Source organism: Chaetura pelagica, unplaced genomic scaffold, assembly GCF_000747805.2.
Source record: "Chaetura pelagica isolate M959 unplaced genomic scaffold, ChaPel_1.0 scaffold418, whole genome shotgun sequence".
NCBI classification, from domain to species: Eukaryota; Metazoa; Chordata; class Aves; order Apodiformes; family Apodidae; genus Chaetura; species Chaetura pelagica.
The window spans coordinates 383,019-395,212 of record NW_009954232.1 but is presented as its reverse complement, the minus strand read 5'-3'; the positions used below and the strand labels follow the sequence as shown (position 1 = coordinate 395,212).

Here is a 12,194-nt window from a genome sequence, read left to right as displayed (position 1 = left end):
AATGATGATAATTTCCCTCTACAAGAATGTGGTATTTTTACATTGCTAGAGTACTGATACAAGCACAATTGAGTAAAATAAATGGGTTTCCTACTGACCACACTACTGGAAACAGCCTTTGAAAACTTTCCAGTGAACACACACAGCGTGTAGGTACATGTGTGAGAGACTGGAGGGAATTCAGAAATTTTGTAAGAAATGTTTGCTCCATCTGAAATGTGTTTCTTTCCTTTCTTCTTCCTTCCCAGCCTTTGAAAATCTGATTATTTTTTTCCTTTTTCTGAAGAAATATGCCTTCCCTGGGAGGGAGAGCACAGACTGTCTTGGGCCCTGTGGATCCAGACTGCCTTGGCTATACATTGACTCATGAACACTTGACTATGAACTACAGCAGCAGTTTTTGTCCACCTTCTCCAGGCGAAGAGCCTCTGTCTGAGGGACCCATTGAGATGAATAACTTGTTTTGGATTAAGCAAAATCCCTACAGCCATAGAGAAAATCTTCTTTTGTATCAGGAAACAGAAGCTGTAAAGGAGGAACTGTTGTGTTTTAAAGCAGCAGGTGGTGGGACGATTGTGGAAAACACAACCACAGGAATTGGTCGGGATATGAATACTTTGAAGAAACTTGCAGAAGAAACTGGAGTTCATATTATTGCTGGGGCTGGGTTCTATGTGGATTCCACTCATTCTTCTCAAACACAAGCCATGACAGTTGAACAGGTAAGACTTAACCATTGTTTTGGAGCCTCTTTCCTGTGAATTATCCCTGGGAGAGTCAAAGTTGGAGAGAAATGGAATCTAGAAGGTCTCAGTGTGAAAAAAATTTGAGACAGTTACTAGTTGTATGTGCTGGGATTATCTGTCAGCATTTCCAGTTCTTAAGCTCTGTTTTCTCTCAGGGATTTGTTACAATGCAACAGTAAAAAGAAAATAAAGTCGTTCATGTGTGGGCATCTGGTACACCACCAATTATCCTGGTTTTTTACAGCTTTAAGGAAAGAGTATATCCCTTCTGCCTCTTTTATCTCTTTTTCTACCTAATTGCTTCCCAATAAGATCACCTGGAATTCTTGTAAATAATTGCAATATTTGCAGTACAGTTGTGAATTATTGCTCTGCTCAGGTTGGCTGTTATATCTCACTTCTCTTCCATTTGTCCAGACTTTTCAGGACAGAGTCTATATCCAATTGCTTGTATAGTGCTTAAGACAGTGTGTTAATAATGACAGAGGTCCCCAGATACTCTTATAATAAATATTAATTCATCTTTTATTAAGAATATGTGATGTTAGGGAGAAGAGAGGATGGAACCTTCCAAGGCAGGAGGCTGTGAATGTGGGTGAGCAGACCTGAGAAAAAAAATTAAAAATCTGTCACGGTTTAGAAATGAGTCAAATTTCTTTTAAAAATCAATGGTCAAAACCTAAGCAGATATAAAGTGATGCAGAGCTGCCAACCACACTGGACCCAGACTGTACAGAACAGTACTAGTTTTCCTAAATATTCTTGCATCTCTTGAACTTTTGATACAAATAGATTTCTTGGGGCAGAGCTTTCCCTTCTGCATTTGGACTGCTGGAGACCTGCAGATGTCCCCTACTCAGCAGGTAATCAATGCTTAATCCAGTCCAGAAGGGGACTGGTTACTTAGGAAGGGTTTTGCAGTGACTGATCTGTGATAACTGGTGGTTCCTCATTTGCCAGTGAATTTGATGAGATGACAGGTTTTCTGATGATTAATTAGGCACAGACTATCTGAGAATTTTCTGTCAGCCCTAGCAGAGCTATTCAGTGACACAAAGACGTTGCTGCTGGAGAGTTGTTCTTTAGGAGATGAGTGAATTTTGTACTGTTGGATGAAGTGTTGGGCAAAAGCCTGCTGTAAATTGTAATAGCTTGGGCTGACTTTTCTGTGTAGATTGAATATTTAGCAATATGTTGTGTGAGGCTATTGAGGTGACAAGGTGTGGGGGAAGGATATTTGGAAATTGGTGTGGGGTTTTTCAGTTTCTTGGATTTGCTTGTGAACTTTCCTTCATTGTTCACTTTATTATTCCTTAAAATAATAAAAATTTTCCAAACGTTCAGGGCCAAAAAGTTAGAAGTCATCATCAGTACCATTTTGTGCTCTAAATGTATTCTTTAAGATACATGACCTGTTCTGATAAAGAAAAACTAAAGCTGTTATAACAATCTGTTTTTATTAGGATATTCTGATGTGTTCTTTGCTTATGAATATTTTAAAAGAAAGCTATTTTTGACCCTGTGAGTTTGTCAGCTGAGCTTTGTTCTTGTGGTTTTGAAATCATCGGAGCTCCTGTCATTTTATGTCAGCATTCCTATAAGCAGGATTTGTCTTACACTTGTCTCTTCAGGATCTTTGCCAGAGTTCCTCCTTTCCCTGTCTGAGTGAAAAGGTTTCCTTACTCTCTGAGCCTTTGCTTTGCAAGAAATTACATTGAATTGTTTCTGGAGCCAATCCAGAAGTGTGAGGCACAAGTTTCATGCTGAGCTAACTTTGGGTTTTTTTAAAAGAAAAATTAAGTCTTGGCCTAAATCAGTGTTCAAATTTTATGTAGACCAGCTTTGGTCTGAACAACTGTGTGAGTGGATGCTTGTTAATTTTATTTGCTTTGTGTTTATTTTGGTCTCAGTGAATGGCTAGTGTAACATTAGTTGACAGAAACCAGATTTTAACTGGAGCATTTTTGCACATGCATCGATTAAGCTCAGAAAAAACTCAGGAGTATAATTAGCACAGTGTCCATCAGCTAAATTTTATGCTATTTAACACAAATAGTATTAATAAACAAAAACATCTCATTTTCCTGTTGTCTAGCTTACAGGCATTATTGTTGATGAGATACTCAATGGAGCAGATGGGACTAACATCAAGTGTGGTGTGGTGGGAGAAATAGGTTGCTCCTGGCCTTTGACTCCAAGTGAACACAGAGTGCTTCAGGCAACGGCACAGGCTCAGGCACAGCTTGGGTGCCCAGTTATCATTCATCCTGGCAGGAACAGTGATTCACCCTTCCAGATTATCCGCATTCTGCAGGAAGCTGGGGCTGATACTTCAAAGACAGTCATGTCTCACCTTGACAGGTAAACAGACTATTCTGCTGTCCTTCTGGCTGTGTTCCCACAACCCTCTGGGGTCTGGGAGAATTACTGTGCAAATAGCTCAGTTTCTGGTCTGTGCTGGGATCACAACATAAAGAATTACCTTCAAGTTTACTCACTCAAAAATAGGAAACTGCTTGCATAAAGCTTTATCAGCTTCCAGCACTTTAGTCAAGATCAGCTCTTAGGTTCACACTGGTAAAGAGATGTAAGGATTTTAAACACTCTTGTTGAAGGTCTGGGGACAAGATTAGGAGTAACTGCAGCCACATTTTTTAAAACAGGTATTCCATGAATCCGCATCCCTGCACAAATCACTGCATTTACAAAGCATTGGACGTTAAGCGACTCTAACCAAATTGGTGGGAAGCTGCTGGGCTTCCACTGTTTTTGAAAACTGGACTACTCTTAAGGACCTAACCAAAATCTCTCAGATGCTGATGGAGAGACTCCCTGGTTTGGCTGCATGGTGGATAAAAGCTTAAGCCAGATCTTTTCAGTTCTGCTACCAGTCAGAAGAAATACTGCTTAAAAAGAAAATAGTTGAGTTCTGGATAATTCTTAGCGTAGACCAGAGACCTAACTTTCAGTTTCTGTGAGAGAAAAACCCAGGAGCTGCAGATCAGACATGAAGAGGAACTGGGATGCTTTTCTCTCTGTGGTTTAGAAGCACAGCCTGTGTTACCATATGAGTTTTGTGTGACCTTGTATTACTCATGGTGAGCTGGAAAATGTCCAAACATTGATTAGCTTGGCCGGTTCCTGAATAATGGAGGCTACTTGTGGTCATATGATTCTCAGCAATTGGATTGTTTGCCCTCAATGTGAGTGTAATACAGGCAAGAGCATTGTGCTCCAAATTTCTAACTGTTCCCGGCTCTTAGAGGTTGCAAATTAAGCTACAGGTGGTTTGTATTCAAATAGAGCTCAATGTTTTACTTGGGGAATTTAGGAGCATAAAATTCAGTGCCACAAAATTTTAGATACATTTGATAATATATAAACAATATGGGATTTCCTTATGTATTTACCTGCATTCCAGTGTATCTATAGTTATATTTTTCTGTCCATTTTAAAGAAAAATTGATCACATAAATCTTTTGATGAAAGAGGACTGAGCAAGCTGCAGGTGTCTGTAGTTATGTAGCCATTTTGATACAACATAAACGTCCAGCTCTGGGTCTTTTGCCTTTATATGATGTTGTAAATCATTGAATTCAGTGATTTATTGGTGGAAAATAAGCAGTAAAAGTAGGAAAACAGTCAAGGTGCAGTTTCACTAACAGCCGCTGATGCACAAGATGACATTTCCTTATACTTCTGTCGTTACTTTCACACATTCAGGTTGGCACTTGCTGTAACATAAGACTCTAATCGACTGTGAAGTTTGGCTTTGCAATGTGCATTTAACATTTTAATTCTCTTCCAGTGAAAAGAATCCATGTGGGAGCATCCCAGTCCCTTAAATGTGAGATAAATCTGTACATAGCTCCATAGCTGTGTACATATCTCCTGTCTGCTTTTGACACCATCAGAATGGTAGTTTTCAGGTGGATTTGCAGTTAAATGATAGAACTAAAATGCTGGCTACCATATTTTGCAGTTTAGCACCTTAGAACAAAAAGGTAGCAAGTGTCCGTGGTGAAACTGAGTTGTAGATAAAGGCTGGGACGCAAAAGCTATTGATTCTTGGCTTTGGCCATTTATTAGAGAATAAGGTTATAATGATATCTTGGTGAAGATCAATATGCATTCACTTGAGAAGCTTTTGTTGGAAGATGAACAGCAACTGTTACAAATGCCTGTTTGATTATGGTTTGATGGGTGTCCCTACAGTGAGTTATGAATGAGGTCCGAACTACAGGATACCCAGTGTCCCTCAATTGGCAACTGCTGCTGCTGCTGCTGCATGCCTGTGGCCTACCAAGTGACCAAATGGCTGATGAAGTTAAGCTCTCCTGCTCTTCTTTGGGACAGAGCACAACACTAGCAGTAGTTTTCAAAAGAAATTATTTTGGCTGTGATTTTGAAATACATTGTTGGGTGTTTTTTGTCACTTGCACAGGCATGAATACTCTTGGCTACTATCTCCTGGTGAACTGAGAAGGGCTGGATCTAAAATAACATGTTCTCTTGCTCTACACTTTGAAAACTCATTTGATAATAAATGTTAAATCTCTGTAAACTGTAACATTTATTTTAAAATAACATTTTTTATTAATTACAGTTGGCAAGTCTTAGACTCCTGCTGATGGCAGGCTTGTTTGGACAACGGTTCTCACTCTCTCAAACCATCTGTTCCTCCTACTTGATCGTGTTGTTAAGTCATAATATTGAAATTTTGACATCAGTAATTTCCATAGCAACAGACTGTGATGTAATTGTACAGGGTGAAATTATCTTCTGACATTGATATCTGAAATAGTAAATATTAAAAAAATTAAACTACTGCCCTTTTGTTTAGCTATACTGCTCTTGAGGAAACTTGTTTTTAACTTGGATTAAAAAAAATAAATTGTTTTGTGGTTATACAGATAGATTTATAATGTAGAATTTGAGTGTTTTTATTTTCCTTCGGATAGCTTATACTCTTGGTAAAAGTGTTTCAAAAGAAAAAAATATTCCAAAGAGCTCTTATTTCAGATGCGATTTATTTAGGAATGAGTGAAGGATTTTAGTAGCTCTGTTCCTTCACCTGCTGCAAAGCCCAGGTCCCAGGCACTGGCAGTGCCTTTCTGTATTTTGGTGAGAGCATTTCCATAAGGGCCAGATCCCAGTGCAAACAATGATGTATTGCTGTTCTAATGACAATCTAGAAACATCACTGTACAAGATAGAAACAAAAGACAAAGTTGGATATTACTGGTGTGTGACGGATGAAACAAGCCCTGGATGTAGCTTTCTCCTGTAGCTCTTTTGGGAAAGTAAATCTGTCTTGTGTACGTAATCCATTGTGTTGTTGTTTTTAAATGTCAGTATGAATTAACTTCCTCCTTAAATGTCTTCCTTGTTAGGTTGTCTGTTGAGAGGTTTAGTGATATCAAAAGTAAGTAACTTTCCTGTTTCCATTTAAAGATTATCATACATATTTTTCTTCTTTCATGAGAGGAGATTTGGTTTCATTTTGGTTTTTTATAATGCATGAAGTCGCAGGACAATGCTGTGTATCAGCTTAAGATGCATGTGTCAAACAGGAGTCCCATTTTTCAAGAGGATGGATTAAATTTTAGATTATTGTTTTTGTTCCGTGCAAGTAGGAAGTTGCCAAATGCCTGTCCTCATACCTTGAGATTTTTTTATTTTCTGTCACAACCCTGACTTTGTGTTACATATGTTCTGCAGGACAATATTTGATGCAAAGAAGCTTCTGGAATTTGCTAAACTGGGATGCTATCTAGAGTATGACCTATTTGGGACAGAGTTTCTTCATTATCAGTTCCATCCTGATATTGACATGCCGAGCGACAATGAAAGAATTGCAAGGTACCTGCTTCCCTTCAGTTTAAGCTATAGCATTGCCATTGACAAATTAATATTATTGGCACTTGTTCTAAGAGCATCACAGCATAATTCTGCTCACTGTTCAAAATTGGAGTTTTTCATACTAGCACAACAACACTTACTTTTCTGCTGCCGTCATGTCTTTAAGGCAACATGTATAATTTCTTCTATCTGCAAAGGAAGATGTTAAATCATAGTGCTGTAAAAAGTTGCTTGAGAAGATCAAGAGCTTTTTAAACTTCATTCTCCATACTGATCCCATGCTGATTTGGTTGAATTTTATAAGTTACTGCGTATACATGTGTATACTGTAAAAAGGAAAGGCTGGAGATGGAGGATTTAGTTAGGGTTTGGCTTTTGTTTGAAGCACAGTATTATAAAGCTAGTGCTGCTTCTGAGTGTCATCTTAGCCTGCTACATTTTGGTATGAATGCACTAACCAATCAAAACTCACTGGTTGTCTTGCATGGATTTGATCCATGCTTCCATCCCAAAAACCAGACTTTTGTTCTGCCAAGCACTTAATCACCTCTTCTCCACCCTCTCCTTTTGCCCTTTCTCTCTCTTTAAGGATGAGATTCTTGTGTACTGAGAACTCCCATGCTCCTCACACTCACAATGTGAAAATATTTGCCCCACTGGCAGGATACCTTTTCCCTGCTTCTCATCAGCACATGCAGTCTCAGCTTAGCTGTGCAGCAAATCTGTTGTGCTGTGCTAACACAAGGTATTGCCACGGAGATGCGCTCCTTGCAGAAACTGAGACAGGTAGGATAGGCTGGGAATTGGCTTCTCACTCTGTCCAGAGGTGTGATCTTCCTGTGCTGTTTGTCCATGGCATTTGTGTGCAGGGCAGTAGCAGGTTTTTGAGGGCTGGGGTGCCATCCACCTGTGTCTTTTTTCCTTCCAGAGTCAGAAACAATTATTTTATTCTCTTTGATGAAAAAGATTTTATGATCCCTGATCATTAGTGAAGCAGCTTTCTAGCTGTCACTTGTACTTCAGATACTTCCCTGCCCTTCATTGTCAGATTAGCCTCATGGCTTTTCTTCTCCTTTTTCAGGCTGTTCTGTTCTTAAGAAGGTGCCGTGGTTACTATTACACTTTCTGCCAAGTGTTTGCTGCTGCTTTTCACACCAGAAATAATTTCTCTCTCTTAACAGGACTCTCAGTCTTGTGCTCAGTATTTTAAACTGCTGCAGTGAATCTGCAGTTCTCACATTTAGCATGGACAAAGTTGCTTCCGGCCCCTGTGCCTCCTTCCTTCTCAGCACATACAGAAGCACCCTGAGGAATATGTGTTGAGGAATGGACTATGCCTTGGTTAACAAGTGCTTGTTCAACTGTGGCAGAGTTTTCATTCCATCCATGATATTTGCTCAGCCACTGATGTCTCTTCTTAAAGGCTCTGGCATTTGAGTATTTCTTGCAGCAGGCTGTTCATAGGAAGAAAATAGGAAAGTTTGTCTTCTCATTGTATGGTGTGAATATGTGCTCTTCAGTCAGAAGTGCCCTTGAATGGATTTTGTTGGGTTTTTGATACATATGGACATATGATGGCAGTGTCAATTTCCCTGGGTTGTTAGGGGGTTTTTTTTGTCAAATAGAATGAGAAAGATAGAAATCAATTTGACCTTTAAATGTGTTGATTAAAATACTAAATGGGAAATATATGTTCCTGTCTTGTCTATTCAAAACGTAAACTTCTGTAGTCATGCCATATGTACCCAAACACAGTGGAGCTGTGTATCTACTTAGGCATTTTTGCTGCAATCTACTGCCAATGCAAGTAAAAAAAATGTTGTTTTTCAGGGATGGTTTTTCTTTGAGTCAGAAGCAAATAACTAAACTTACAGGAATGAGAAAAAAGCAGCAATGAATATGCAATATAAAGGACCATATGCCTTCCCAACCCATGAAATTAGTCCAAATATGAAAGGATTCTGAGAAGATGTTTGATTAGTGAGGAACTTAGCCCCTCTAATGTCATTATTCTCATTCTCTAGTTGGCTTGTGATCTTTCTGTGTTTTAGGCTGGAGAAGGTACTTGTGATGTTCTAATACTATGGTGTATGTAGTGCTGTGCACTATATGGCACTATGTGTTGTTTTTATGAAAACTGCTCATTTTTTACCAAGCTCTATCTTACTTCTTCCTGCAGCCCATATTGATTTGCTCCTGCTACATGTATCTCCTCATAATTAACTGTGGTAAAAACTGACAGGAAGGGCTTTCAGATAGAGTGTGGTTACTTATAAAACTAGTATTTGCTTTCTTACTCATCAAAACACACTCAGAAAGGCAAGAATTAGAATTTCACCATGCTGGGAAATGATGGAACTGGGTGCCTCCATGAGGAACAAGCACTTTCCAGGTCTGGTCTATCCATCTCTGCCACTTAATGCTGCAATCTACTGCCAAACTAAACTGAAGGTCAGTGAGAAACTCAACAGTCATGCAATACAGACACCTACCAAAAAAAAATGAGCTGAACAAGGTGTCACGAACCGGAAGGATTTGTCAGGATGTTAAAACACAGTTCACTTTCCTTATTGGAAACATTTGTTAGTGGAACCAAGGGCCCTGCACGTGGTGCTCGCCTCTCCAAGGAGCAGCCTCTGCAAGCTGAGTTGTGAGGTGGAATAACTGAATTACACCTCCTGCCACACACACAGATTTGGACTGACCGCAAATTTATAGTTTAACGAATTAAAACGGTTTATTAGGGAATTTAACACAATTTAGGGGAGGAAGGGTTCAGGAGAGACAGGGTGTTTGAAACACCAAATACTTATATGAATACACCTTATTATTTACACACCAAGATTAACTCTTATTATCTAAGAGGGGAAGGGGAAGGAGGGATATGCCCGACGCCTGTCCCCTGTAGGGTCACGGTTTGTGTGGAGGTGAGTCAGGGCAGGAACACCTTATGGAGGGGATGATACCAAAATGCAATCCCTTACTTTATTCCTGAGATGGTCTAGGTATTCATACATGAGGTGACTTCCCTGCAACCCGGTCTTAGAACCCACAGGTGGTGGGAAGAAGTCTCACCGCAGGTGGTTAGCAGCAGGCAGGTTCCACAGGTGAGCAGGGACCACAGGTGAGCAGGGATCCTCAAAGAGCAGGCAAACCCCCAAATGACAAGCAGCAGCAGGCTCAGTGTCCATCCAAAGAGCAGCAACAAGCAGCAGGCTGGCAGTTTCTTTATGAGTCTCAGGGACTCCCTCCTTCATCCCCGGGTGGCCAGTCTCTTGTTCCTGGGTCTTCTTTCCCTTCCTGCTGCCCCATCCCTGTGCCTGCTGTTTGCATCACTGTTGCAGTTTTCCCCCATTGCACCTGCCTGGGCTGGTTACTCCCTCATGGAGTCCAAGCTGTTGTTTTGTGGCAGAGGGGACAGGCAGACAGGAGAGGGTTTGAAGTTCCTGACAGAGCAGCCCGTTTAAATCAGTTATGACTGCTGAGCTAAAGGGCATGTTGTGTTCATGTGAGGAAAAGTCAGGTTCTTCACACAAGGGATGAAGATTTCCAGAGTGAAGTGTGGGACAGAAGGACTTGTAACAGACTGGTTACAAGGGAGGATTACTTCTTTGTTCAAGCTGACTTGTCATTTTGACAAGTCTGTTTAGCTGGGCTGCCACATTAACTCTCTTATTTCTTGGCATGTGCTACCACATTGCAATGCGTGTCTTACTTGTCTTGTTCCTTAATGAACATCTTTGCAATATGTTTGGATGATACATGTGGATGTTTCAAGGCCAAGTGCAAGGTCAGGACAATCCCAAGCACAAATACAGGTTGGGTGGAGAATGGACTGAAAACAGTCTGGAGGAGGATTGGAGGGTGATGGTGGATGAGGAGCTCAACGTGAGCTGGCAGCATGGCTGCATCAGAAGAAGCATGGCCAGCAGGTCAAGGGAGATGATTCTCCCCCTGTACTCAGCTCTCGTGAGACCCCACCTAGAGTACCATGTCCAGTTCTGGAGCCCCCAACATAAGAAGGATATGGACCTCATGGAGAAAGTCCAGAGGAGGGCTACGAAGGATCTGAGGGCTAGAGCACCTTTTCTATGAAAACAGGCTGAGAGAGTTGGGGCTGTCCAGCCTGGAAAGAGAAGACTTAGGGAGGACCTCATAGTGGCCTTCCAGTACCTGAAGGGGCTACAGGAAAGCTTTTTTTGAAGGGCTTGTAGTGAAAGAACTAGGGGTAATGGATCAGAACTGGACAAGGGTAGATGTAGATTAGACATGAGGAAGAAATTACTTAGTGTGAGGGTAGTGAGAGACTGGCACAGGTTGCCCAAGGAAGTTACGGAAGCCCCATCCCTGGAAGTGTTCAAGGGCAGATTGGATGGGTCTCTGAGCAATCTGGTCTAGTGGGAGGTGTCACTGCTCATGCAGGGGGGTTGGAAATAGACAATCTTTAAGGTCCCTTTGAGTATAAACCGTTCTATGATTCTGTGATATGGTAACTGTCTGTATGGAATATGATGCTGAAAACTTAAAATTTTATTAACCTGGTTTGCTAGTGGGAATTGACAAAAGATGTGAAAGTATTCGTGTACATAAGACAGGCTTCAGTCACAGAGTCTGGTCCATAACTAATGTAATGGGACTAGCTTTGAGACAGTTGCAGGAGCTAACCCCATGGATCAGTCACGCTGAGAAGGAGTGTATGTAGGAAATCATCACTTACGTTTTTAAAACCTGTGTCCCTTGCTTGGTGATGCTGAAGATCTTTTAACTCCTCCAAGGACTTAATGGGACTGGGAATGCAAAATCATGTGCCAGCTGGAAAGAGTTTTCCTTGTCCACTTTGCGAAGTGTGGTGGTGTGTATTCGGAGGTGGTGTTTTTCATTCAAGAAAATAAATAGTTCCATTTCAATTAAATATATGGAATATGTCTTCTGAGTACCTAAAAATAATTATTTGCAGTTATAATACAGTCCAGCAGTAATGTAAATCATGTAAACCCTGCTCAGTTTTGTGCTGCTGCAGAGTAAGAACCTTTCACTGACAGGTTGCTTTTTACTTTTGCAGGGTTCGTATGCTGATCGATGAAGGCTACGAAGACAGAATTCTGATGGCTCATGATGTGCACACTAAGAATAGGTTGATGAAATATGGAGGTCACGGATATTCACATATCCTTAAAAATATAGTTCCTAAAATGCTAATTAGAGGCATAGCCCAAGATAAAATTGATAAAATACTCCTAGCAAATCCAAAGCGATGGTTGACTTTTAAGCAGGATTCATAGTAAGTACTCCTATTTTATAGGAAAGGTTGACAAAATGCAGAGTTGTTTCTGGAGAACAATAATTTTAAAACTTGGTTATTTTCAGAGAAACTGGAAGTTATTAATTAGTTGTGGACAGACTGATTATTACTTTTATTTTTAATTAGAACAACAAAATTATGTATTATCTCTGCCTTTTCTCCCTTCTAAGTATTGTTAATTAATGATTTACTGGATATAAGCCTATCTGGAAACTTTTCAAATGAAATTTTTAAATAATTGTTTCTAGAGAGTAATCTAACACTATTATTAAAAGTCACACAAC

General features: G+C 40.3%; 1 protein-coding gene across 1 annotated transcript; it reads left to right on the top strand.

The window, feature by feature from the left end:
- The first annotated feature begins 248 nt into the window (after positions 1 to 248).
- Positions 249 to 11,890, top strand: PTER (phosphotriesterase related). Its single transcript, XM_010003617.1, has 4 exons — positions 249 to 722; positions 2,842 to 3,107; positions 6,468 to 6,608; positions 11,671 to 11,890. Exons 1-4 carry the CDS (start codon positions 291 to 293, stop codon positions 11,888 to 11,890), a joined length of 1,059 nt encoding a protein of 352 aa, XP_010001919.1. The 5' UTR covers positions 249 to 290.
- Positions 11,891 to 12,194: the final 304 nt, after the last annotated feature.